Below are 27,832 nucleotides of genomic sequence, written 5' to 3'. Positions count from 1 at the left end.
ATATGGCTTTTATTTTTAGTTTTTCAAGCCCTGGCTCTGCAAAAGCATCTTAATTACTATTCTTCAGCTGTAAAAATGAAACCCAGATGTGCTCCCTTTGCAGAGGTTTCATCGGGGGGTTCTGCCGGAGGGGGACATCCCAGCAAGGAAAATATGGAAATTATTATTATTATTAATATTATTTTAAGAGCTCTCATGTCCAGACCTATTTGTGGTGGCCCCGAGCCAGCACATGCCTGTTCCCTGCTGCTGTAAATAGAAATTATATCACCCCCAGCCCCAAACACCCTCAATTTTCACCAAAATTAAAGGGAAACACTCCTGAGCTGGGCCTTGAAAAGCTGATGGCTGTGGGACTTGGGTACAGTTGGCAGAGCTGCCACAGCTGGGCAGAAAAACAGGGGAAAAGGGGATTTTTTGGGGAAAAGCACAGCCCTGAAGCCTCTGATAGCTGCAGGTTTCCCCTTGCAGCACCACGTGCCAGTGGAATATTGGCTCCTCGGCACATTTTCCCTTCTGGATGGATAAAAACCAGAAAGACACGTGAAGTTCAGCTTCCAAGGATTTCTACTCGCCCGTAAGAGGAGGAGGAATAAAATCCCTGGCTGAGGTCAGAGCAGCCCTTTCCTTTTACCTCTGTGAAGCCCAAGGAGCCCAGGGCCCCTGTCTGATGCAAAGATGCAGGAAGGGAAAAGCTGGCCAAGACCAGCTGTATTTTAAATATACAAATATTTAAAATATAATATTATTTTAATACAAATACAGTATTATATTATATAAATAGAATATATAATATATAACATATATTATATTATATAAATATATAATACAAAATAATATTAAAATAGAATATTAAAATATAATATTATTTTAATACAAATATAAACATCTACTTTTATGAAAAGTATGAATAAAAATAATAATAAAATAAAAAATTATAAATTAAAAAAATTTAAAATAAAATCAAATACAATATTATATTATCTAAATATTATCTAAATATTATAAATATTAAATAAATACTAAATATTTATATTAAAAGTATGAATAAAAAATCATAATAAAATAAAAAATTCTAAATAAAAAATAAAACTAAAAATTTAAAGTAAAATCAATCGAATTTTAAAATAAAATAAATAAAATCATAAACATTAATATAAATAAATAATAAAAATTAATAAAATTTTGAAAAATTAACATTAAAAAAAATTCTAATCTTGAAGGAAAGGGGATCTCCCAGGCCCATTTGTCTGGGGAGAGTTTCACAGAGAGATGGTGGGGTTGGGATAAAGTTTCTTGCCACTTTGTCACCACCCACGCAGCGGATTTATATCTTTATTTCTTATCTATATTATTGTTCTACCAGGAAAAAAAAAAAAAGGTTTCTGGCAGAAAGCTTTGCTTTCTCTGGAAGGAGGCAACCTTCCAGCCAAGGGTACACGTGGTGCAAAGCTCCACTGAAATATTCCTCACACCAAACAAGCTCCACCCAAAGGCAAAGGCTGAGCAGTGAGAAAGCACCTCTGTACCCACCTCCTCACAGGGGGCAGAAATATGGGGATACCTCCACTTCCAAGGCACATTTTGACCTGGAACTCCCCATGGATTGAGTCACAGGGGTTTTATTCTGTTCCAAAAGGCTTTTCTTCTATTTTTTAGGAAGTGTTTTGTATTAAAATATGTTTTAATAGGGATTTAAAAGAGAGGTTTTGTCCCTGTATGAATAGCAAATACCATTCAGGCAGTGGTTGCAGGTTAATCATGCCTCAATTTATAACATGTTTTAATTACACCCTTAAACATGACCTTTGCTAAGAGACAAGAACAGGAGTGCAGAACATCTGCTGCAGAGAAAAAGCTGGAAAGGACACATCAGCATACCCCAAACCCTCAGGGATGGGGAAGGCAAGTAGAAGCATTAATTATCCATTAATTAATTATCCATGTCAAATATAATCTTGTTAGGCAGCAGCACAACTACAAACAGCCCCATTGCCACATCACCCCCAGAAAGAAAAAGGGAAAAAAGTCATTAAAACACTCACTGCTTTCATGACAATGGAGCCAGGCTCCCAAACTGGCCAAAAAATCCTCTTTGATGATGATCCAGGGTATTTTGGAGTGGAGGAAGGAGCATCCCTCCTTTGCTCCGTGCTCAAGGCTTCCTGAGCAGCAAGGGGGAAGCTCAAGGGGAAACTGGGAGGAGGGTACAGGTGCCCCTGGCTCGGGTTTGAGCTCCCAGGGAGGGGCTCAGGGCAGCCCCCACCTCAGGACAATTTGTCCTCGCTCCCCTCAAGGCTGCAGCATCCTGGGTTTTCTGGGCAGCTGATGTGGTGCAGCTTGGAGCAGCTGGGCAAGGCTCCTCTGGCAATATACACAAATATTTAACTAAAGTCTCTCTCCTGCTCTCTGTCACAGGTAGCAGAGCCACTTGCACCATTTATTCCCCCTTTCAATGTTCTCCAGCTCCACATTTCACCTCTTCTAAGCTCCAGCAGCACCAGTGCCATGAATAACTTTTTCCACAGGTGGAATAAGGGGTAGATTGGGTTTTTTAAGAGATATTTAGAGTTTCCATGACCCACCCCAGCCTGTGTGTACAACCAAGAGAGCAGTGGGGTGATTTTGGGCAGTGCTGGGACTTCCCTTTAGCTGCAACACGGAGCCTGACTCTTTCCCATTTCCCTGTGAGCCTGCAGGTTTGGGAAAAGGGGTTTGGAGACAAAACCAAGCCCCAGAAATGGGCCATGGCACCCAGAGCTGCAGGGATACCCTGTGTCCCCATGGAAATGAGGCACAGATCTGGGATCAACACCAACAGAGCAGACAACCAACCACAGACCCATGTTTCCTGCCCTGAAATCAATCCCTTAGGACTGCTGGCTGGGATTTAATATTTAATATTTAATTCCCTAGCCCAAAATAACCTCAGACCCCCTTGGCTGTACTCCCACACTCCAAGCCCCGAACAAGGTGAGGAGTGGAGAATTAGGAGTTAACTGAGGGTCAGGAACCTGCAGAAAACCAGTTTCCATGAAAATCAATAAAATTGATCAGTGAGCTCTTGCGGTTTTAATGTAAAAACAGACTTTGAGTTTCTTTTTTTTGTAGATATTTTAGTCCACACACCCTCTTGCTGGTGCTTCCCTGGGAAGAACTGCTGCTCCTGCAGGGAATATACTCCAGTGAGGCTGGAGGTCAGCTCATTAACCCCATCCAATTAATAGCTGCTTTTTACCCTCCTGCCATGGGACACCTTCCACTAGCCCAGGTTGCTCCTGGTTGTTATTACATAGAATTTGCAATATTTCATGTATGTAATATTTCTAGAATTAACATTGTACAGAATAATTCTAGAATGTGTATTTTCTATCATGATATATAATATATACACAGTATATACAATAAAATGTATGCTATAGACATATAGCATTTAAAATATATAATATACACTCAATAATTATCTTATATTTTAGATATATGATATATAATATATGATACATAACCCCTTGTTTGCTTTGTCTCTGGCTGAATCCTTTCAGAATTGCCAATCCTTTTCCCTTGGAGCAGAAAATCCAGGCCATTCACAGCCAGGTTTTAACTTCTCATCTAGGAGAGGGATCTGGGTTTCTGCCTCCCCAGCCTGGGGAAAAGAAGGAATAAACACAGCACGGTTGATTTTTCACATTCAAACACATTCCCATCTCCCAGGATATTTTTTTTTCCCAGGCAATTGCTGTAGCCCTGCTTTGGAAATCACTTGTTAGGATGGTGGGAAAGCAGAAAGGAGCCTTTGAGCCCCTCAGACCAGGTGATGCAAAGTTCCAGCCTTCATTACCAAGATTAAAAGAGGCTGGGATTTCCTAAGCAATTAAAAACTCTGCCTAATTAAGACAGGCCTAATAGGCAGGGTCGCTTCCAAGGGCTGCTGCTGGGGCAGGAGGAGGATTTGCAGCAAAAGAGCCTGCAGGTAATTGCTTTAGTAAGGCAGAATAAATGGGGATGTGAGGATAGAGAGGATGTGCTCTGTTAAAAACTAAAATAAGAGGGAAAAAAAGAGGGAAAAAAAAGAGGGAAAATAGCCTCAACAGCCTCTTGAAATTACTCAATCAACTGTCTGACTGCATCAGCAGCAAGTTATCCAAACACTGCAACACTCAGCGAGGGGCCAAACATTCAGGCAGGTATTTCTGCCTGAAGAAAGAAAAAAAAAAATTAAAAGCACACCCCCCATTGTGTGACTAAGCCAAAAAAAAGAAAATGAGGGACCCCTTGGGACCTGGGTCCGTCACAGCCAAGGCTGAAGAAAAAGCAGCACTTTGCTATTTTAAAATGTTGTTTTTCTTTCCAGCCTCCACCTTTGAATTTCTGCCACCTCCTGCCACTGGCAGCGGATGAAAGCGGCTGCTGGGACAGACGGAGCGTGTGCTCCTGCTTTTGTGCTTCCCATCCTATTCTCTCCTCCCTCCAAGAGACTTCCCCCTGACCCCCCCCCAAGCTCCTCTCACCCCACTGTGAGGCCAGCGGGGCACTGGGACCCCTCATTAATATCATCTCCTTTGGATTAACTCCATTTTTCACTCTTTCCTGAAAAAACAAAGGAAGCCCGCTGGCATTAATTTTGCTTTTACGCCTTTGCTGAGCAGCTCAGTCCCCTCAGCACCACCCTGGCACTCAACCTGGGGAGTGGGACCCCAAAACTGGGTACCACAGCTGCCATTCCCCCAGCTGCACCCACGACTAAAAAGAGGTGGGAAGAATCAACAAATATGACCAAGCCCTAAAAATACCCAGGTTTGAAGTGACTGGGATTTCTGTGAGTCCTAATTCTGGCTGCTAGTGTTTATGGCTCCATATATACGTGGAGCCATAAAAATATAACTATATATATTTATGTGTATAGAGACATGTACATTTGTGTGTTTATTCACATAAATACACCCCTGTGTGTATAAATGTATACATTTGTGTAAATGCTGCATTGCCTCAGGGAGAAAGTGAGGAAGGTTTCGATTTTTAATTTACAATATTTTTATTGTGTCCAAAAGAACCCCAGAAATTCTCCCATTCTAAGGCAGCTTCGAGGCTCGCCCCTCCCTCCCCACACCCTCGGATTTGGGGAAAACAGTCTTTTTTTTTTTTTTTTTTTTTTTTTTTTGCTCTTCCCCACCCCAGAGAAAGCAGCAGGGCTCCCCCCGGGCCCTGCCCTACACGAAGTCCCCGCGGAAGGGACGGGACGTGGCCCCCTGCGCCTGCCAGCGGCCCCGCAGCGTGCACAGGGCTTTGCCCTCCAGGCTCTCCAGCTCCGGGAATCCCAGCTGGTTCAGCACCTCGTAGACCCCAGCCACTGCTGCCACCTGGAAACAGAGGGACAGGGGAGATTGGATCCCCCTCCCACCCCAGGGATGCTTTTGCCACCTCTGGGGTGAAGATCCCCGGCATCCCCCCCATGCCGGTAGCACCCCCTTCACCTCCCCCAGCTTCTTTCCAGCCCCAGTTTATCCATTTTCCAAGCCTATTCCTTGCTGCTGGGGTCAGCCATCGCAGGGTTTGTTGGCTTTGGCACCCTCCTGCCAAAAAGCTACAATGGCGCCTTGTTTTCACTAAAAACGCGGGGATTATGCAGCGGGAAGGGGCGCCCCGGGGGTCAAAGGCTCCTTGTATCCGCAGGTTGGGTGTTTTTCCCTCCCCTCCAGCAGCCAGGGGAGTGGGGAGGGGGGGATGGAAACCCCACGTATGGGGGATGTGGCATTAAAAGGGGCAGCACCTTTTGGGGCTGCACTCAAAAAAGATGCAGCACCAAAAGAAAGATGCTCCAGCAAACGGGGGCACAGAGGGCGGACATAAATCCACGTGCTGGAAATGCAGCCCCAAAAGGTGCAGCACGAAAGGATGCAGCCCCAAAAGCTGCTGCTTTAAAAAATGCAGCATTAAAGGTGCAGCCCCAAAACATGTGGCACTAAAGGATGCAGCCCCAAAATGTGTGGCACTAAAGGATGCAGCCCCAAAAGCTGCTGCTTTAAAAAATACAGCATTAAAGGTGCAGCCCCAAAAAGTGTGGCACTAAAGGATGCAGCCCCAAAATGTGTGGCACTAAAGGGTGCAGCCCCAAAAGGTGCAGCACCAAAGGATGCAGCCCCAAAAGCTGCTGCCTTAAAAAATACAGCATTAAAGGTGCAGCCCCAAAAAGTGTGGCACTAAAGGATGCAGCCCCAAAACACGTGGCACTAAAGGATGCAGCCTCAAAAGGTGCTGCATTAAAGCTGCAGCCCCAAAATGTGCTGCTTTAAAAGGTGCAGTACTAAAGGATGCAGCCCCAAAAGATGAAGCCACAAAAGATGCAGTTCCAAAAGGTGCAGCACTAAAGGATGCAATAAAGGATGCACTAAAAGTGCAGCCCCAAAAGATGTGGCACTAAAGGGTGCACTAAAGGATGGAGCCCCAAAAGGTGCAGCACTAAAGGTGCAGCCCAAAAAAGCTGCGGCACTAAAGGATGCAGCCCCAAAAAGTGCCGCGTTAAAAACTGCTGCGTTCAGCCGCAGGCCTCCCGCATCCAGCCAACAGCAAACATCCCAAATCTGCACAAAAGCTGCTCCAGCCAGCGGCGGCCGCCGGGCAATGCAAACACCGGCATAACCGGGATGCCAGGGCGGGGCGGGCACCGGCCGCCCCCCTCCGGCTCCAGCCCCAGCTCCGCCCTTTCATCTCCCGCCCGGCCGCGCCGCGGATCAAAGATGCCAATAGGAATTAGCAGCGCCGGCCGAGAACGGGGAGAAAAACTCTCTGCACCGTAATAGAAGGAAGAGGTGGAAATGACAAAATAAATAAAAAAAACCAACTGAAATTGTAGGGTACATCGATAGAAGTAATACAATAAAATAACAAAAATTAAGATTTAAAATAGTAACGATTCAGTCGTGCAATAATAAAGTTTAAATAAATACAAATAATTAAAATGTCATCATCATAATAATAATGGCATTATTAAAATTGTCATGTCCCCATATTCCCCTTCTCCCCCCTCACTCTCCTTTCATGCAGAAGAACCCCCCAGGCACCAGCACACACACCCCTATGATCCCCACACCACTTGTACCACCTCCAAAGTCCCTTTTCCAGGAAAATTTATGCACCCCCCCCCAACATTCCCATTCAAATCAATGTATCCCAAATAAATCCAGCAACTACATCCCCCCCAAAGCAGGAAAAATGGGTATTTTAGGCTCTCTTACCCAGCCTTCCCCCTTTCCCTAAAGCTCATTTAGGGTCTCTCACTTGCCCCCCATTCCATTTTTCCAGCTGGTTCCCAATCCCCTTGGATATCCAAGGGGATATCCCACCCTCCCCATCCCCTGTGCCACCTGTCCTGCCCAGGCAGGTTTGGCTGGTGGCCCCCCCAGCCCCAGATGCTGCAATCACAACTAAACCCCTGGGAAACTCAAACCAGAGGAAAAGAGCAGGTTTGGGATGGGAGAGCTCCCCCTCCATGTGGTGGGATGCCATCCATCTCCAGTGGCTTTCCATGAGAGCCACCAACGCAGGGAGCAAAGGGAGCACAGACGATGCCCCAACAAGCCCAGAAACCAGATGTAAGTTAAGGATGGGTGCCTGCTGCCCAGTAAAATCCTGCATTCCCACGTAAACACGAGGTGGCAGCCTGGGGAAGCCTCACCTCACGCATCCAGAGGCTGAAGGGCCTCTGCCAGGAGTCCTTCTTCTCCAGGTGCAGGTAGGTGTTGAAGAGGATGAGGAAGATGTAGCGCTCCAGGTACTGCAGGCTCCTCAGCTGCAGCGTCCGCGCCTCCCGCTCATCCTTGCCCGACTTTCCCTGGAAGGAACAACAGCCTGGCTGAGGCACCTGTGGCACCCCCAGGGGAGCTCCTGCATCCCACCCTCACCCACAGCCCTGGGAGAAGCCTGGGAAGGGCACGGGAGGAACACTCTGGGGACAAAAATGAGCGCATCCGTCCAGCCCGCTCCTGCCAGGGTTGGCACTCCAGGCTCTCATTTCCTTGTGGTTTCCAGAGGGTAACAACATTCCCAGAGCCCAAAAATAGGTGAGGGATGGCTAAACGTGGGGGGCAGGAGCAGGAACAGGCAGCCAAGGGTGAACTGTACCCCAAAGTACGAGTTTTTGGGCTGTAAAGCACTTCCCCAGGGAAAAACATGAGAGGAGAGGAGAGGAGAGGAGAGGAGAGGAGAGGAGAGGAGAGGAGAGGAGAGGAGAGGAGAGGAGAGGAGAGGAGAGGAGAGGAGAGGAGAGGAGAGGAGAGGAGAGGAGAGGAGAGGAGAGGAGAGGAGAGGAGAGGAGAGGAGAGGAGAGGAGAGGAGAGGAGAGGAGAGGAGAGGAGAGGAGAGGAGAGGAGAGGAGAGGAGAGGAGTTCTATTTATTGTTTTATTAGATATTGTATGTAATTATACTGTAATTTTTATTAGTATTATTATTGCCATTATTTTAAGCCCTGCATGCTGCCCTCTCTAGGAATTAGTAAATACTAATAAATCAGAGCTCTGATCCCACAGGCCACCCCAAAAAGCAGCAATTCCTCACTCCAGCTCTGCCCTTGGGAAAAGGTGTCTCCTCTACCCGTGTGTGCCAGTATTTGTAGAAAGGAAATCCTATAATCCTGTTATTTATCCTGGTACTGTATTACCCTATTTATTTTTCATTCTATTATCCTATTGTTTACTATGTTGTTATATTAGCCTACTTATTTTTTATCCTATTATATATTGTTTTAGTGTATTATGTTATTTATTTTTCTTCTGTTACTTATCGTTTTATTCTATTATCCTATTTAATTTTCTCCTATTATCCAATTTTCTTCTGTTACCCTATTACTTCTCATTTTATTCTCTTATTTAATTTTCTTCTATTATCTTACCATTTACCATCTTATTATCCTATCATTTATCTTTTTTCCCATTATTTATATTTTCCTACGTTTTCCTATTTTTTCCTCCCAGTTAGGGGTGGGAAGAGGTCGGAACAAACCAAACCAAGCCTCCAAAACACCTTTCCCTTCTGTTTGCCTTAACCCTGAAAAGCATCTCCCAGCAGGCTCCCAAAACCCCAACAATTCTCATCATTCTCTTCTCCAATCTGCCCATCACTGAGGAAAAAACCAAAAGATAAATTAAAATCAAAGCATTTGCTCAGGGCCAAGCCAAATCAAACGGGATGGATGAATCCCTCCTTATCTTGCCTTCCCACGAGGATGCCAGCCTGGAAATGGGATACAGCCCAGGATCACCCCTGTGCTAGTCCTGACAGCCAAGCAGGTGAAACTCCCCACGTGGCCACATCCCCATAGTAAAGGAGGGAAAGCCAAAATTAAATTAAAGTGCTTATCCTGAATAAAAATAAATCAATAAAAACAAATGTGACTATAAATAATTAATAATTGCTACATCTGCAAATAGTTAGATGTCCAGAGGTTTTCTCCCCCAGCTCCCCCAAAAAGTGCAGAGGATGTCAGGAAACAGAAGGCAAATCCCCAGGAAGCTGCAGATGTTCCTGGGTGATTGAACATTTGGGTTTTTCTTCCCTCCATTAATCATTAGCAGCTGTTAATTGAAAATACACTGGCAGCTGGAGCAAGAGCTGCAGTGAGGAATTGCCAGTGAGATGTGGCACAAACCAGGAATAACACCAGGCCCTGGGCTCTGCCCTTCCCAGGTGATACAGCTGCACAGGTTTGAAATATCCCAGTTCTGGTTAAAATAATCCTTTTTGCTTCTTCATCAGCTCCACAGAGGCTCCCAAGTAAAACAGGGCTGTGGAGCACAGGCTCAGCTGGCCATGGAGTCCATTCCCAGGGGCAGCTCCCCTGCCCAAAGCTGAATTCCTTCCCAAACTCTGAGGAGCCAGAGGAGCCTTGGGGGCTGGGAGTGGAGTGGGACAGAGCAGTCCTGCCCTCTGCTGGCTGTGCCAGATGGGATGGGATGGGATGGGATGGGATGGGATGGGATGGGATGGGATGGGATGGGATGGGATGGGATGGGATGGGATGCTGGCAGAGAGCAATGCTGGCTGGGATGTGGGATGCAGGACAACAAGGGACAGCACAGGATCCGAGGGTGACCGTGACCACAAGAGCCCTGGCACCTCTCTGGTGACACACCGGAGAGCTTCAGCCTGAGAAACCACCCAGCTTTGGCAGGGCTGTCCCAGAGCCTGGCTGCACCCTCTGGAATTGCCCAGGGGCAGAGGGGCCTCACCTGGCGGTAGGTGCAGATGATGATCTCCCGCAGGTGGTAGTGCATGGGGGTCATGGTCTCACTGACCGTGTCCAGGGCCATGTCCACCTCCTTCTTCATCCGGTGACCGTCAGGAAGGAGCTGGACCACCTTCATCACCACCTGCAGCACGGGCAGGAGCAGCAGGGCTTCACCAGGAGCCTCCCTGCCTTGTCCCACTGCCCCTCCAAACAAGCAGCTGTGGCTTGAGGGAGCAGAGGGAGAGCCCCAGGACTCACCTCGAACTCCCCCTTGGTGTACTTGGCATCGGGCACACTCACGATTTCCTCCTCACTCATCTCAGGGATGCCCTGGGGTGGCCAGAGGGGACCGGGTCATTATGGGCTGCACAAAAATGCAGAGCCTGTGCCCAGCCCAGCAGGACCCCCAGCATCCCCCACCTTGCCTCTGCCAGGCACAGAACATGAAAATTTTACCCTGGCCCGAGGAGGGAGCCACATGCCTGGATAGACAGAGGGCCGTTCCAGGCACTGGCACAGGGTGCCCAGAGAAGCTGTGGCTGCCCCTGGATCCCTGGAATTGCCCAAGGCCAGGTTGGACAGGACTGGAGGCACCTGGGATAGTGAAAGGTGTCCCTGCCCACAGCAAAGGATGGAGCGAGATGAGCTTTAAGGTTCCTTCCAACCCAAACCATTCCACGATTCCATGATCTCCCCTGCCCTTAACCCTTCATCCTGGGGAAGGAGCTCTCAGGAAGAGGGTAAAGGCACACCAGGGTTTCACCCAGACTTCTGGAGCTCACTGGGCGTTAGGCACAGCAAATGACAACATACAGATGTCCACCCTCCCAGTCCACCCTGGCCCTGCCCACACTGCTTTCAACCCTCTGGCTGTGACACAGCTGCCGTGGGCTCTCCAGAGCCACCCCAGGAACCCCACCAGGGGTTGTTGCAGCCCCTCATACTCACATTGAAGTGCCACAGGGTGAGGACAGCGATGACCATGGCCGTGGTGGTCCTGCCCCGGCCACTGGAGCAGTTGAACACGAAGGCTGCCCGCGAGTCCTCGGCCAGGGCGCTCTTCATGGCCTCCAGCAGCCTGTCAAAGTCCTGCCAGGATGAAGCCAGTGGGTTTTTAGGGATGCAGGGCTTCCTCACCTTGGGGTCCCCTTTGTCTGACAGCCTCCAGGTTGAATTCCCCGTTTCCAGATCCATCCTTGCCCACCTGAAGGCACACAGCATCTCCTGGGGATCCCCCCCTGCCCTGGCAAGCACCCCACCAGCACTGAGCACCAAAGGGACATTCCTGCACAGCATCAGGGCTGGCCTGGGACAGAGGCAGCAGCACCATCCCCTCCCTGGGTACCTGCTCCTTGGGAGCACAGAAGTCAGGGATGGGGATGCGGCGGTAGGTGAGTCCCTGGCAGGAATTCTTCTGCTGGCTGAATATCTCCTGCGTGGTCAGGCAGCTCTTGAACATCTTCATCTGCTTCTCTGCCTCCAGGTACACCTCCAGCCACTTCTGGCACTTCAGCAGGTCCCCCTTCAGGGCAACCTCCAGTTTCTGCAGAGGATGGAGAAACCCTCTCTCTAACACCCGCCCCTCCTCATTTTTGCAGGATTTTAATCGATGTTTTTTGATGCAGGTGAACACCCCAAACCCCACAACAGCTCCTGGCCACCAGTTCTGCCCAGGTCCCTCTGTGCTTCATGGAAGCCCCGGGAGCATCATTTCCCACCACGCCAGGCAGCTCCTCCGTGCAGCCACGCTGCTGCTGGCAGCCAAGCTCCTCCAATGCCTGCCTCCCCTGGAAATCCAGCTGGGAACATCCGCTCCCCTTTCCCCACATGCCTTTTACCCTTGCTCTCAAGTCATGCTATAAATTCTTCCAGGATAGATCTCTGCTTTGCTCTCTTGTTCCCAGAGGAAAACAAAACCAGCAGCTCCAGAGGGCGAGGAACTACGAAAGCCTGTGGAAATCACCCATGAGGGTTCCTGGGAACCTCCACAGCATCCAACATCTCCCAGAGCTCACCTCCAGCTGCTGGGGCGAGGCAGCAGGCACAGGGATCAGCTCCTCCAGGAGCCCAGGCTCCCGCAGCGTGTAGATCTGCTCGTTCCCCTCCAGGACCGCTTCCTCCCGGAGGTTGATCCAGACAATGCGGGAATGCTTCCTCTTGGCATCCGTCAGGTACCGCAGGACGCTGCCCAGGGTCTAAGGAAAGGGTGCCCAAGGGTGATGGGAGGGCTGGGAGCCAACGTGGGGTCCCTGCCCGATGTGGGATCATGTCCCTCACCTTGGAGCTGGGCTGTGCCGTCCCATAGACGGGCATTTTGGGCACCCTGCGGAAGTTGGCCACGCTCATCTCCTTGGCAGTGCTCAGCACATCCGGGCAGAAGCGCTCATCCGCCACCTGGAACAGAGCAACGTCCAGGCAAGGGCTGCCCCTTCCCACGCTCAGCTCTGCAGCACAGCACAGCCCATGGACCCTGCTCAGGACCAGCCCCCAGACCTTTCCAACAGCAGCATCCAGGGCCCAAAGCCCCTTGGCTGCGTTTCCAAGGCGGGACAGGCTCTTCTTGCAGCACAAGGCACCAATGGCCCCGGCCTCCTCCACCCCACCCAGAAACCACAGAAACTGCCCGGCTCACGTCACAGGATGCTCCAGACACATCCACATGCACAGGGATCTCTGGCCACACGTTTATCCTCATGCGGCTCGGGCTGGAAGGGACTTTAAAACCACCTAGTTCCATCCCTGCTGAGGGTGCCAGCAGGACCTGGACCCAAGAGCCCAAGACACCTGCCCTACAACAGGGAAACCCTTTGTGAATGCAGCAGGGGGAGTGGGCTGGAGACAAAGAGAACCACTCACCCGATGGTCATGGGGCAACAGAGAGAGTTCATTCTCAAGCCCTTCTTTATAAAGGACATTTGAAAAACCCAGTCTGGGTAGCTCATAGTTCTGATCTTTTACTCTCCCCAAATCCTGGACCAGTGATATGCTTCCAGCTTAGGAAGGATTGTAATTGGTTGAAGTTCCTGTCAGCTTATGGAGCTGACTGAGTTGAATTAATTTGCCCAGTACAAGCCAGCTTGTACTGTGGTATCATGTGGCAACATCTCCTCCTTTTTTCCTTTATTAAAATTGCAACCTGCTTTCTGTCATCCATCTGCAAGGGTGTTGCAGTAAAGTGGAAAAATTATAAGAAAAAGGCCTCAAAAATCAGGCCTGCTCTGGCTAGCCTGTCATTTCTTCTAAGGGTAGCTAGGCCTTTGCAAATTCCCATGTGAAAGCAATTCTGGTGTGATCAGTTCCTTAACATAACAATCTATTCCTGGGTAAAAAACAACCAGCACCTGTCTAAACTGGTTTTACACAGTTAGGTAGAAAAATGAAAACTAGCTCTCACAAACAGCTTTTCCTGCACATACACACCAGGGGTTTGAGTGAGGGTAACAACTTGTTAATTACCAATAAAAGTAATTGGCAAGAAAGCTACTGACCAATTGGAGTCACACACGAGGTCTGTAAAATTATAAAAAAAGGATTTATGTGACTAAAGAAGGGGCTTTTTTCCACATGAATAAAATGGAGTCTGCGTGATTTATTCCCATGCAAGGGCCCTTTGCAAACTGGGTGACAGATGACAGCACAGGTTTAATCTGCATGAGCCCACGTATCACTGGAGCTGCAGCTTTCACCTCTAGGAGCCGTTAGGCGACAACTTAGGCTAGCACATCACAGGCTTAGCGGGGCTTTAAAGGTTTTCTCCCACCCCTCCACGCCTCTGTGAGGGCGAGCACCCCGGGCAGGTGCCGCTGCCACCTCTGCAGGGCTCACTCACCAGCACTCGGGCGCCCTTGGTGACAAGCTCAGCGGTGACGGTGAGCTCCGAGCAGTTCATGTCCGCCTGCAGCCGGTACAGCTCCGGGTGCCGGCACATCCACCTGCTGAAGCTGAGGGCAAAGCCCAGGGGGTACTGCCGGCGGGGGATGCACCATCAGCCTGGGCTCTGATCCCCCTGCCCGCCGCCCCACTGAGAAAACCTGCTTGGAAAACCCAAAGGGGGAAGCCCCCGCCCTCCCGCCGCACAACGGAGCCAAAAAAGAAGAGGGCAAGGAAGGTGGTTTTGGGTGGTTGTTCTGGTGGTTTTTACCTGCTCGTGAAGGTAGTAGTTGAAGGCAATCAAGTAGAAGTAGCGTTCGAGGCTCTGCAGAGTCCTCTGGAGGAAATACTCTTTGGTGCTGCTCCCCTGGAAGCAAAGGACAGGGAATCTGTGATGCTCAGTGCTGACCGGTCCTGCAGCCCCCAGCAGACCAGGAGGCTGGGAAAAAGCCCTACAGACACTTTAGATGAATTGTTTTATTTTCTAAATGACACATTCCAAGTTTCCCATATTAAATGATGCTCAAAGGCATAAATTCACATTTCAGCTCAAAACAAAAGCTTCCCCTTAGCACAAGGACACACTTGGAGCAGTTCCAACCAGTCCATGCTGTCACATGGACACACCGTCCAGCTGGGACATTCAAACCCAAGGGGATGGGTCTGGAAAAATGCAAGGTCCTGCCCCCATTTCAGCCACCTCCATGCTCAGGCAGTGGCATCCCTGGGGAGAGAGGGCCCCATGCCAGCCACACCCTGCAATATCCTTCATTTCCAAGTGCCTCCCTTTTCCACGTCCAGAAGCATCCTGATGCCTATGTCTCCAGCAAACTCTCCTCCTCCTCCTCCTCTTTATCATCACCTCCACAACCCAGGCATATTCTCCACCACAGCTATCCCCTCTCCGGGAGGAAACTCAAACCCTCGGGATTTTCCGTAATTCAGAAATTTTGTGGGGGGAGTGTTTGTACCTCTGAGCATCCCATCTAACAAATTAACCTGGCACCAGCATAGCATCCACAAAGATCCCCAGAGAGCCTGTTGGAACCCACTCCCCAGGCTAGGATGGAAAACCCTTTAAGATGGGGCTGTGTCTGGGGTCAGCTCGGCGAGCGGGGCTTGCTCATCCCTGACATTACGTGGCTGACTCGTGAATATTTACTTGTTCTCCACAAGAGAAATCCGGCCTGCAGTCATTTATCAAGAGGAAAGGCAGTGGGATTTGCTCTGGAAACTCAAAACAAAGCCTGTGGGGATGGAGCCGTGCCAGGTTTGCTGGCAGCACGGACAGCAGAGCGGTGCTGCTTCCCAAGCACTTGGATTCCTGCAATAAAATCCACCCCAGTGCTCTCACCCAAGGCAAACCTCTTAACATTCCCCTTGAGTACCCTGTGGCTGGAAAGGGGAATGATCCGCTCATGTTTCAGCTGTGGAAAGCCAGCTATTGTGGGAGTCTGGCTGCTCAGCATCCCACACCAGGATTCACCTGCACCTCCATCACTTGAGGGCTTCAATCTCCACTTCTGCCCCCCAAACCCAGGCAGAAACACACAGACATCATTTCTTACATGCCCAGAAATGCCCTTCCTCCCCCCAAAACCAACCAGCTCACCCAGTACCACTTCAACACAAAGAAGTCCAGGCTGGTTTTCCAATGATTGAGCATTATCCTCTCTCCCCTCCTCACCCTCCATGTGCCCCCAGCACATTTTCCTGGCCTCTTGCCACTGTTTAAACCTGCTCTTGCTCCACAAAAACTTCAAATAAACACTCCATGAAGCTTATTTACGGCAGTCCCCCAGCCATTTGTTTTCCAGGAGTCCAGGATGACACGGACCAGCTTTCCCCAGCAGGGAAAAGTCAGGGAAAGGCTTCAAGGCAATGGGAAAATCCCCCGTCCCATGCCAAACCTTCCCCTGCTGTACTAGAGAACCTGCCAGCACTCGAGCAGCACCAAATCCACCCTAAAAGGGAACAGGGGAGTATAAAATTTGGGATTTGCCACTAAGCAACAAAAAAGTGACAGTAAATCCTTCTTTTCCTGTTGCTTAATCATTTTCATGGGGTTTTTTTTTGCCACAGGGCACCTGGTTTGAGATTGCTCTTTACAACCAGCTCCGGCACTTCCACTCCACATTCAACATTTAAATGGGAAAATTAATCTCCAAAGAAACTGGGATCAGGGCAGCACTTCCACCTGAGCATCTAACCTCCTTCCATCACCTGGTGAGGAGCCCCCTGGCTGGGCAGGGAAGATCACAGCTTCCCAGCATGGAAAGCCAGCCTGATGGCTCTTCAAAACAACAGGAAAAAACATAAATCTACAGCTAGAAAAGCCTGACCTTGGGTGACTGTATTTGCAATGATCTCTCCCAGCTCCCAAGGACTTTTACCATCCAGGCTGATATCGATTTTCCAATTTTAGAGCTGATGAAATCAGGGCACAGGATATTATTTGCCCCCAAGGTCATCTACCAGAAGCAGTAGCAAAGCCCAAACCAGTTTGTTTCCCCTCAATCCCAGTCTGCTCCATTTTATGGCTTTTAAAACAACTGGGAAAAAAAAAAAAAAAAAAAAAAAAAAAAGAAAGAGACACTACACAACTTTCCAGGTTTCATATCGCTGGGAAATCTCCAGCTCACAGGAAGCTTTGGATTTCCAGAATTTACATTCTTCTCATCCCGGCACAAAAACAACTCAATAAATTTCGCTGTGCCGATGGCTCACATCCAAGCACTCCTCTAATTACCTGGATCTGATAGTCCTCCCCAATCCCTTCCAGCTTCTTCTTGTACTCGTAGATGGCTTCCTTCATGTCGTGCATCTCCGAGCAGGAGGCGATGGCACCATCCACCTCGGGAGGAGCAAGCAGGAAATTGCTCCATAAGCCTCAGATCTGGGGGGAAATTCCATCCTTCCCTCCCAAGCACCCCCCCCCAGCTGGAGGGTTCACCAGCACTCTCTTACCTCCTCCACCATCTGCTGGCCTTTGGGGACCATCTCCATGAAGGTCTGGATGACCCGGAGCCTGTCCCTAGGAGATGTCTTAGGCAAGGGGGGGAAGCTGCGGTGGGAGAAGGAGGAAGTCAAACCAGCCCCAGGGGGAATGGGCATCCCCCCAGTCCCACCCTGGGGGCTGCTCCGCTTACTCAGGCTTCTGGGCAGCTCCTCGGTGGTGGTGAAGGACCAAGGTGCCCATGGCCATGGCCAGGTTGGTCCTGCCCACGCCAGTCTGGCAGCCGAAGAGCAGCGCGGGCGGGGGTCTGCCGGGGTCCCGCAGCAGCAGGCTGGCGCTCTCCTAGGAGGGAGGGACACAGGGATGGGTGGAGGGATGGAGGGAGGGATGGAGAGATGGATGGATGGAGGGATGGATGGATGGATGGAGACCCCAGCGGCTTCCAGGAGAGCCAGGTCTGCCCCATCAGTAGCTGGGATGGAGGCCATGTCCAGGCACGGAGCAGTGGGTGGCATCTCCCTTTTGCCCAGGGGATGGGGTGGATGGAGCAGGACAGGACAATGGGTGGCCCACCCACTGCATTCCCCTGCCCAGTGCCCTCTCCATCCACCAGCCTGTCCACCCCACTGGAGGTGTTCCCACAACTCATCCCCAGCCCATTGAGATTTCATCTTCCAGAATGTTAAAAAAAAAAAAAAAAAAAAAAAAAAAAAAAAAAAAAAAAAAAGGCAGCTCTGACATGGTAATCCTTTGCACCAAAGAAGGGAGATCATTCCTGCCAAAGCCACTTAGGGAACAGCTGCCTGGAGATGGCCAGGGATGGTCATTTCTAGCCAGGGTAGGGATGAACTGCTGGACAACATGGACTTCTCCAGCAGGATCCTACAGCAAGGGGAGTGGGATCTGCAGGCACAGGCATCCTCTAAGAGGCAGAGTTAAGGAAAGCCATAAGATGCTCTCAGACAGTCGTGGTCTCTGACACAGCACAGGAGCAAATCCCACCCCAGGGAGGCCCCACAGACCAGGTGCTTTCCCTTTGCTCACCCTGAGGCAGCGGATGAAAGCATCAAACTGCTCCTCCAAAGGGGCTCCCTCGGCGGGCAGGGGCAGCCGGTGGTACCTGCCGGGATGGGGACAGCCCTCGTTAGGATGGGACCACAGAGGGGCTTCATCCCCACCACCACGGGGGATACGTGGCTTAAGGGGTGCCAAGAGCCCTGAGCAGCAGGAGGAGGAGGAAGAAGGACCTGTAGGAGGGCTGGAGGAAGACAGGTCTGCGATAGACCTCGTCGGTGACCTGGATGTCCTCGTCACACTGCACGCGCACGGCGTGGGGCTCGTCCCGCAGCCGCTCGATGTCGTTGTACACGTAGTAGATGCTCTCGCTCAGCTGCGCGAAGTCGCGGATCTACGGGAGACGGGAAAAGCCCCGTCACAAGCCCTCCGCTGGCCTCTGAACCCGTGGGACGTGCACTCCTTTTTCCCGTCCCAGCTCACCTCCTTGCGGATGGCCAGCTCCAGGCTCTCCGCCCGCGCGCCCCGCTGCAGGCGCTGCAGGTTCTCGTGCAGGTTCTCCTTGCCCCGGGGGGTGTAGGACACAAAGTCCCCCTCCAGCCGCAGGAACACCACGGGCTCCTCACGGACACAGAAGAAGACACATTCCTGCAAATAGCAGGGAAGAAGCTGTCTAAAAGCTCTCCTGGCTTTTTTCCACCCCAATTCCCACCCTCCCACCAACCTTGTGGCCTTCTCTCTGCAGCTTCTGCAGCACGAGCTTGAAGCCGTTGAGGCTGGGCTGCCCCATCCCGAACACGGCGTAACCTCCTTTGGCCTGCCGGAAGTTGGGAGCGCCGCAGCTGCCAGTAGTGTTCAAAACATCTAATTTTCCATATACATCCCTGACCATAAAGTATTTCCCCTGCAAAATATCAGAAGAGAGAAGGTGGGACATCAGTGGATTTGAGCAAGGTGGGACTTGAACACAGCTGAGTGCAAAAGTGCCTTTTTCTACGTGATCTTCAAAATGAGCCCCCCCTAAAAAACTCCTGAGGTCCTCAAAGCCCAGGCTGAAACGAGCTGGGTGATGAAATTGGTGGTAGAAATGCTCACCTGCACCAGGTAGTGCTCCAGCGTGGCCTCAGAAATGCGTCCCACCGTGTAGTTGGCCTTCAGCAGGTCATCGTGGATCTGGAACTCCTCCCTGCAGTTGTACCTTCAAGAGCCATATGCACACAAAGGAAAGGGTAAAGGAAAATATTAATAGCATAGGTCAAGGTCAAAACAAACCCCAATATTTAGAGAAGAAGGTGGAAAAAGCCAGAATTTTGGAGGCTGCCGAGGACTTACGTGATGACCACGGGTGCCACTTTGTTGGTGATGATGGACTTGGCCTTGCTGTTGTGGAGCCCCAGGGTCTGGAAGGAGTGGATGCTGAGGGAGTGCTGGTCCTCCATGCTGCCGTCTCCTGGCGCCCGGCTCTCCAGGGGGGATGCCGAGACCGCCTGCTGTGCCGCGCTGGCCGTCGTACCCATCATCCGTGGGCAGCTGTGCCGGGGTGGGCAGAGAGCAGCAGGGAGTGAAAGGGGGAAAAAAAAAAAGCCAACAAAACAAGGAGGTAGGGGAAGAAATAAAAGGGAGAAGAAATTTAGTTTTCAGCCGCTCCTGATTTAGGTTGGGAAAATCCCAGGCAGGCACAGGGCAACCCCCTGCTGACAGCCGGCCAGGGAAGGAACGCTCAGCCAGCCCTTTCCCTCCTGCTCCCACAAAAGGCTTTCTTCCTGCCTGCCATGCAGCTTGCTCCAATGGGGAGGTGAAAGTAGGGCTGAGGAGGGAGGGGGGAAATAAAGGGCAATAAAGGGAAATAAAGGGAATGCTGGATCCGCTCCCTAAAATCTGCTGAGTCAGCACATGGGCACTGCACAGCCTGAGCCTCGTCCCCTGCTTTCCCAGCACCCACAAACCACTCCCCACACGGAAAACTCTCGAACGGAGAGCACGTGTTCCTGGATGCTTGGTCATTTCGGGTGTGTGCCAGTCTGCAAGCTGCCTGTACAGCAGCCGGTTGTCCCCATCCCAGGGGAGCACCCAGGGCGGGCGGGGACCCCGAAAGCAGCCCCCGCTTCGTCCCCAGGGAGCTCATCCCTGAACAAGGATGGAATGAAAAGGGCCAGGCCTGGCGGCGGCCAGGAGCATCCCGCCACACTCGAGCGGGCTGGGACAATGAGCCACTGTCTGCACCAGCCAGGGCCGGATCCCCGCTTCCCAACAAAGCCAGAGATGGCAAAGGGGTAGCCTGGAAAAGACAAAAACTCTGCCCACTCCTAACGAGACGGTCCCCAGTAAAAGCTCCTTTGTGCTGCACGGGAATAACCCTGGCAGCACCCAAAGGGGGACGGTACCTGCTCCGAGGCGACGCTCAGCACCGGGAATTCCGGGAATGGCTTTAACCCAGCCCTACAAATCCTTCTGCAGCTGCTCCTCCTGCCTTACAGGCAGCACAGGATCAATCCCTTACTGCAATCCCAGCGAATGTGATGCCCCCAGCAGCTGCAGATGCTTCAAGCCGGGGGGAAAAGCCTGCAGAAAATGTGCTATTTCTAGACCACTGTGCCCAGGCACACATTTTCCCCTCCTCCCCATCTTCCTTCCCTGCTCCATGGAAAACTTGTTGCTCTACTGTGAATTTTCTGCACCATTAGGCAGCCCGGTTTCTTTTACACACAAGAGCAGAGGGAGGGGGGGAAAACAAAAACAGCTGTTTCAGACCAGTGCCGTTTCTCCAAAGTCCTCTTGAGTGTTTCTTTCACATAAACTCTGTGAGGGCAAAACTAAAGGGGAAAAAAAAAAAATATATATATATATAGGGAGGTTTTGAGTGTTTCAGAGCAAGCACCCGTGGCTTTGGAGAGCTCAGGCAGCAAGCAGGAATGGGGCATCCAGCCAGGACACTTTTTTTCCCTAATCTTGCTCAGAATGGGTGCATCTTTTTAACAGTGGGCTGGATCGATCCCTCTGGGTTTGCTCCAGCCATCCCCATGTTGCAGGATGGAGATTCCACCCCCCACTTTCAAAGCAGGCAGTTCCTGTATTTGCTTTGTCTTTCTCCCCTCCCCACAGACACCCACTTCTACCCTAAAACCCCCAGGGATATTTGCTTTTCCCAACAAACCACACCAAGAAATAACAGGCATAAAAGACGCCGGGCGGATTTGGAAATTGTCTTTCAAACCACAAAATGAACAGAGAGAGGAAATCACATCTCAGCTTCTTCCCTTACTCCCTGCTTAGGTTGGGCAGGCAAAACTAAGCAAGAAAAGTACCGAAATTACCCAAAGTGGCAGCTGAGGGAAACCAAGGGAACTGCTCTAAAAAGCCACGGGAAGAGGGAAGTGCTGGTGTTATCCAAATGGGAGCAGCTATTTACTGGTATTGCTGCATCTGATGGGAGCAGGAGGATTTACACCCCTCAGTGCTCACTCTGCAAGCTGGGACACAAACTGGGATGGGTAGGGAAGCAAAACCCTATCCCAGGAAAACACACAAAATTATCTTGGCTGAAAACTTTACCAAATATTGCTGGTGGCTGCAATGGGAAGAGATGCAATGAAGCCACCATCACAGGCCAGCCGAAGGAAGCAGGAGCCCAGGGCCTAGCCTGGCCAGGACCAGCCCACCAAAGGGCTCTGGATCAGCCCAAATATTATTATTTTCCCCATTGCTGGCCACAGTTGGCAAACACCACGAGACGTTCCTGCACTGGAACAGGACGCCCGGAGAAGATGTCAATGCTTCTCAAAGTGTTCAAGGCTGGATGGAGCTTGGAGCAACCTGGTAAAGTGGAAGGTGTCCCTGCTCATGGCAGAGGGTTGGAACGAGATGATCTCTTAAGGTCCTTCCCACCCCAAACCATTCTGGGATTCCACGACTCCAGGTTAGGAGGCTGGGAAGCAAGCCACATGGATTTTACAATGGCATTAGCCATCAGATGGCATGGCTTGGTTTTGAGCATCCCTTCCCTTTCACCACACCGTATTTGGGGGTTTCCTTCCTAGGAGAGAGAGGATGTAGAGACAACATCTCCCTGCACAGCATCCTGGCCTCCTGTCTGCACCTTGCCCTTCTTTTTGGGGACAAACTCCAGAAATATTCCCCCAGCCAGCAGCTCATCCCTTCACAGACCCCAAAGCCAAGCCTGAGATCAGTCGTGGCCAAGGTTCCTGAACAAAGAGCCCATTTTCTCCCCAGCTGCCAAAAGAACCAACACCCTGCACGAGGGCATCCCACCAAACAAACCAGCAGTGCTCCTCCCCGGGTGTTCCGCCTAAATTCAAAGCACTGCCGATTAATTATTCTTGCTGCCTAATGAGAAAGCGGAGCCTCCGGGTGGGCAGGGCAGAAGTGCTTTCCTTCCCCTCCAGACCCTGTTTCAAAACACCCAGCTCTGCCAAGCCTGGACAGGGAATGCCAGAGGAGCCACCGGGAGCATCACAAGAATTCCACTTGAGCATGCCAATGGATCCTGTGCGTGTGGATGCCGCAGCCTCTCCCACAGAAGTCACGACGCTGTAACAGTGCTCTGCCCTCCATCTTCCCACCTCTCCCACCCTCCGCCCGGCCCAGGGGTTATTCCCACACCCGGGGACCAGGAGAGGACTCAAAGCTGGAGCAAACAATGGACTAAATATAGTGGGAGGTGGTCAGGCTGCAGCTGCAGGATGCATCTGCCCCGGCCACCGCGCCGAGGAGGAAGCGTGCACTTGCCTGGCCGCCTCATTGTCAGCAGGAAATAAATCAAATAAATCCCCTTCTGTGCATCCTCGAGACATTTTATAGCTTTTAAAGCTCCTCTAAATGAAAAGCAAAGCCCTTTGGGAAGAAGCAGCAGCAATGGCAGCATCCTCCTAATGCGTCCATCCTTCCTCGGTGTGGGGCAGCCCCTGCGGCTTTTCAGCATGGAGTTGGCATGGACACATCCCCGAGGGACCCAGGGGCACCCCTGGAGCACTGCTGAGCCAAGCAGGGAGGCAGGAAACACCTCAGGCCAGCAGGAAGCTCCGGTGCAGCCGGAGGGGCATCACCGGAGCCCGGAGGAAGCGCTGGAGCTGAGCCCCCCGCCCCAGCGTGCTCTTTAACCCTCTTCTTCAAAAAAACAGTGAACATTAAATCACACACAAACGGCTTCTCTGGGACAGCCTGCCTGTGCCAGGAGATATCCCAGAGCAAAGGCTGCATGGGAACCAGGCTCCTGTTGTTCCAGGTGATGCCGGAAGGAAGCGGCCTGCCTTCTTAAAAGCACATAATAAAACAAAAAATAAAGGTGAGAAGTAACACATTAAGCTGCAGATGATTTGGAATGTGTTGTCCACCCACCGAGCTGTGAGGGTAAAATAAGGTAAAGAACCAAAATGCCTCAAATCAACCTAAAAGCGCTTTGCCACAAGCAGGAAAAGGCCATGGAAAGGCAACTTTGCAGCAGACAGCTCTGTTTTTACAAGCCTTGACTGATTTATTAATATCTTTAAAGGAGCAAAAGCGACCGCCCTCCATCCTCATGAGCTCCTTGGAGAGCCGGTGGCGACAGCCAAAAATATAACTAAAGAAGCAGCATTTTCCTAGAAAGTCCAGAGGTATTTCCCAATCAGGCCGGGATCAGTGCTGCCAATCCCCCCACCAGCACCTGCTGAGCACCACAGGAAAGCATCAGTGGGATGCCTGCCCCCAGATCCGAGCAGGAGCATCCAGAATAACGAGGATCAGGCATTTCACGCTCCCTCCCCAGCATGCTCCTGTTTTTTGGCAGAAAAGCGAGTGCCACATCCCCATCCTCCATGGGACCAACTTGCCTTTAGTTACTTGATTCAAAACTCCTCACCCTGAAGCCAGGGAAAGCTGTTAGAGACAGGGAATGGAGGAGAAAGAAAGTCACCCCAAAAAAGGGTATGCCAGTCTGCTCCCACCACGAGGAGGACACTAGTATCCATTGGGAATGGCATCCAGGCTGCAGCCCTTCTTCACGAACCTCGTTTGCATTATTAATCAGCATAATTAACCTGCCTTGCTAAGCACAGCCTGGGAGGAATTATGTTCCTGGGAGTGTTGGATGGGGCTTGGAGCAACCTGGTCTGGTGGAAGGTGTCCCTGCCCACGGCAGGGGGTGGAACGGGATGACCTTTAAGGTCCTTTCCAAACCATTCCGTGACTCCAGGATTTTGCAAAGAGCCCACCTGTGACTGCTGCCTCACACCCCCCAACTCTGAAGGCCTGCTGGCAGGTTCCTTCATGCATCCCACCCGTCTCTGGGGTGCTGCTCTTTGGGCAGGCAGGAGATGCTTGGGCTGCTTGCTGTTGAGGTGAGGGGTTTCATCAGCAAGCAGCAATGGAAAGAGGAACAAAGCCCTGACTCGGAAGCACCAGTGTTGCCAGTTGTGCTGTCAGCTCGCTGCCAGTGGTTTCAAGGTCTGTGAGCACGCTTGCCTGAAGGGTTTCCTTTCAGTAGCACAAAGGAAAAACAAAACAAAAAGCCATAAAAGATGAAGATAAAGGCTGAGGGCATCTCCAAAGAGACCGGCGACCTGTGGGCAAAGCTTTTGTCCAATACCAAACAGTCCCCGGCTTGCCAGGAAGCACCAGAGCCCCACACCCAAACCAGACCTGCCAAGCTTTTCCCCGCCGGAGGTTCTGCGGTGTGACCCCGCTGCGGCTGGCGGGGGGGAGCAGGGTGTCCCCAAGGGTGGGGAGCTCAGCCTGTCCCCCCCAGCACAACCCCCTGCTCGCAAGCCCGGCATGGCCAGCGCCACGCGGAGCCGGCCGGGGCGTTTTGGGAAGGCGAGGGCTGTGATTTTGTGCTATTCATAGCTAACCACGGCTCCCCTCCCAACGGGGGAAGGCTGCCGGAGCAACGGGACGGCTCCTTTTACACGGGGCCGCTTTTCCACGCCGGGAAGCGCTGCAGACCACACCTTTCCCAGGACAAGCAGCACCTTATGCACGCCAGCAGCGTGGCTTGGGATGCAGGAGGACTCGGAGCTCACAGATCTCCTCTCCCCCGCCCCGCTCTCTTAATAAATAAAGCAAAAATCAAGCAAATCCCAGGGGAGTTTTGCTCATAACAGAGACCTGCCCGTTATTTTTAGACTCCGTGCAAAGACATAATCACTTCCTGCCTTCCAGGAAGGAAATGTCCCACCACCGCTGCCTGGCTGCCTCCTCCTCCTCAGGCAATGCCTGCCTGCTCCCAGCCCAGCCACCCCAAAATCCGCTCTTTTCTCCCATCCAGGGGAGAAAAACAAGCTCGGCATGTGAGGGGTGCCACGGCCAGAAGCGCTGCGGGAAGACGAGGGGGTGTCGACTCCCCCAGCACTAAGAGGATGCACCGGGGAAAGGGCAGGGAAGCAGGTCCGGAAAAGTCCGGCAGCCATCGGAAACGCAGCCTGGATGAGGTTTCTGGAAGTTTTCAGCCCCGAGGAGCTGGGCAGGAGCTCAGAGGGAGTCGGCAGCCCTGCTCCCGGGACAGCCTCTCCGGCAGCGAGGGTGACTCGGTGCCCCGGGGGGGTGGGAGCCCACCGGGCTCTGCGCCATCCCCCGCACGTGCCAGCGGGAAGCCCATCCCAACCTTCTCGCTCCCCTCGTGCTCCCGAAACGGGAGGCTGCCGAGCCAAACCCCAGACCTCGGCTACATCTGCTCCTCTTCCTCCTCCGTCTTCATCCTCCCCGCTTCCAGAGCCTGCTCCCCAGGCGGCTTTTGGAGGTGCAAGGGAGGCACAGCCAAGAGATGCAAATCCCAAAAGTCACTCCGGAGCCGCGGCAGGCACAGCCGGCACCGGCAGACAGCCGTGCTGGGCTCCCAGCCCGGTGGGGCTGGCTTCCAGGCCAAAAGAGGGAGAGAAAAGCCCCTTTTAAATAGGAAACGCAACTGCAAAGGCAGGAGAGGTGGGAGGATGCCATCCGCGGGGCGCATGCTGGGCCTCAGAACCAGTGCCCCATCTATTTTCCAGAGGTTTGAAGCCAAGCCTTGGCTCTGGATAAACCCTCCTCGCCGCGGCTGGGGCACCTCATGGCCACGCTGTGGGGTCTGTGCTCCAGGGGCAAAACAAACCTTCCCCCCATTGTCCCGCCTGCCTTGGCTTGGGGGGCACCCCCTGCCCAAGAAGCCCCCCGAGTGCCCATCACAAACCCCCCTGGAGGGGGGGGGGGGGGCACCCTCGAGGGCTGCTCCTGCCCCCTCCATCCCCTTCCCACCGCGCCGGGCCGGGAAACGCATCCCCAGCACCCCGGGGAGGGGATGAGAGGGGTAGCCGGTCCCGGGGGTCGGTAATGCTCGGCCCCGGGGTGGCGGGAGGCTGCCCGGGATCGGGGACGGGGCGCGGAGCGGGGCAGGATGCCCGGTACCGGGGGTTTGGAGCGGGGAGAACAGCCAGTCCCGGGGGTCGGGGGGAGAATGCCCGGCTGGGAGAGAGGGGGATGCCCGGTCTCGGCGGGGATACGGTACCTGGGGGGCTCCGGGCTCAGCTCCCGCGCCGGGCCGGCCGCGCCGTCGGGCGCCCCATGGGGGCGGCGGGAGCGGTGGCGGGAGCGCAGCCCCGCGGCCGCGCCGACCGCCGGCGCCTCGGCGGGGGAGGGACCGGGGCGGGCACGGGGACGGGGCCGAGGGGCGTTCGGGACCGCCCCCGCCCCCGGGACACGCCCCCTGCTCCGCCCCCTGCGCCCCCAGCACCGCCGGGACACCCCCGGGCCACGGCACCGGCACCTCGGGGACACCGGCACGCAGCATCCCCCACCCGCAGCATCCCCCAAACACGGCCACTGCCCCCTGAGGGACCCCTGACACCCAGCCCCCATCGTCTCGGGGACACGCAGCACGTCCCAGCACGCTGATCCCTCCACCATCTCCTGGTGACAAACTAAAGAGGGGCTGGGACAGAGAGGGGCCTGTCAGATGCCACCACCCCAGCCAGGTTTGCAGTTCTGGGGGCATCAAGGCGCTGCTGGCACCTCTCAAAACCAAAAAGTGCTTTTCCTTCCCAGACGTGGGAGACAGGGATGTGTGTGATGGAAGCCCAATATCCCGCCCAACCCTGTACTCTGGCAGTTCAAAATCATTCCCCCCTCGTCCCGGCACTCCATGGCCTTGTCCAAAATCTGTCTCCAGCTCTCTTGGAGCCCCTTTGGACACTGAAAGGGGCTCTAAGGTCTCCCTGGAGCCTTCTCTTCTCCACATGAGCACAACCTGCTCTCCCAGCCTGGCTCCATAGGAAACATCAGGGCACTCCCAGGTCTCAGGGTCATCTTCCTTGCTCAGGCCACTCAGACTCCTGGGAAATAAGGCTGCTGCCCACCCATCTGGCTGCTTCCCAGCACCCTACAGGGTGCACCGTGGTGGGTTCTTGCCATGGCTTCACCAGTAGCAGCAGGTCCAGCACCCAGCTCTGCTCATCTCCTGCCCGGAGTCCACCATGGCACAGAGTGAATCCATCAGGTGACTTCAGGCTCCCCTCGCTGCCACACGAAGATGCTATTTCAGCCAATCCATAAAACCCCAATCCTTTCAGCTCCTACCTGCCTTTCCACATTCCATTTGGGTTAAAACAGTGGCTCTCAGAGCCCCCCAGGTAGGACCCCAACCCCACGTCCCCCTGAGCCACCCCAGCGTTACAGCCTTGCCCACACCCAGCACCATCCACAGCTGCCGTGCTGCTACAAATCAGTGTTTGTAGGACACCAGCAGGGTGAAGGAAAAGGAGAAAAATGGCATTAACACGTTCACTGGCACTGGGAAGGAGGGCCAGGA

At 52.6% G+C, this 27,832-nt stretch overlaps 1 protein-coding gene across 2 annotated transcripts; it reads right to left on the bottom strand.

Moving 5' to 3' along the window:
- Positions 1-5,021: 5,021 nt before the first annotated feature.
- PALD1 (phosphatase domain containing paladin 1) lies at positions 5,022-26,634 on the bottom strand. Of its 2 annotated transcripts, none has more exons than XM_053983333.1 (20): positions 26,534-26,634; positions 19,393-19,590; positions 19,156-19,258; positions 18,785-18,964; positions 18,544-18,708; positions 18,294-18,454; positions 18,091-18,166; positions 17,240-17,388; positions 17,058-17,154; positions 16,840-16,944; positions 14,362-14,457; positions 14,050-14,184; positions 12,498-12,614; positions 12,236-12,415; positions 11,566-11,763; positions 11,169-11,309; positions 10,479-10,550; positions 10,222-10,362; positions 7,673-7,828; positions 5,022-5,357 (listed from the first exon to the last, which is right to left on the bottom strand). In XM_053983333.1, exons 2-20 carry the CDS (start codon positions 19,578-19,580, stop codon positions 5,208-5,210), a joined length of 2,610 nt encoding a protein of 869 aa, XP_053839308.1. In that variant the 5' UTR covers positions 19,581-19,590; positions 26,534-26,634; the 3' UTR covers positions 5,022-5,207. The 2 variants fall into 2 exon arrangements, with proteins under 2 accessions (XP_053839308.1, XP_053839309.1); XM_053983334.1 differs by lacking the exon at positions 26,534-26,634 and adding an exon at positions 20,445-20,492.
- Positions 26,635-27,832: the final 1,198 nt, after the last annotated feature.

This window comes from Vidua macroura, chromosome 8 (genome assembly GCF_024509145.1).
Source record: "Vidua macroura isolate BioBank_ID:100142 chromosome 8, ASM2450914v1, whole genome shotgun sequence".
Taxonomy (NCBI): domain Eukaryota; kingdom Metazoa; phylum Chordata; class Aves; order Passeriformes; family Viduidae; genus Vidua; species Vidua macroura.
Note: the sequence above shows the minus strand (reverse complement) of the source record. Positions and strands in the feature narration are given on the sequence as shown.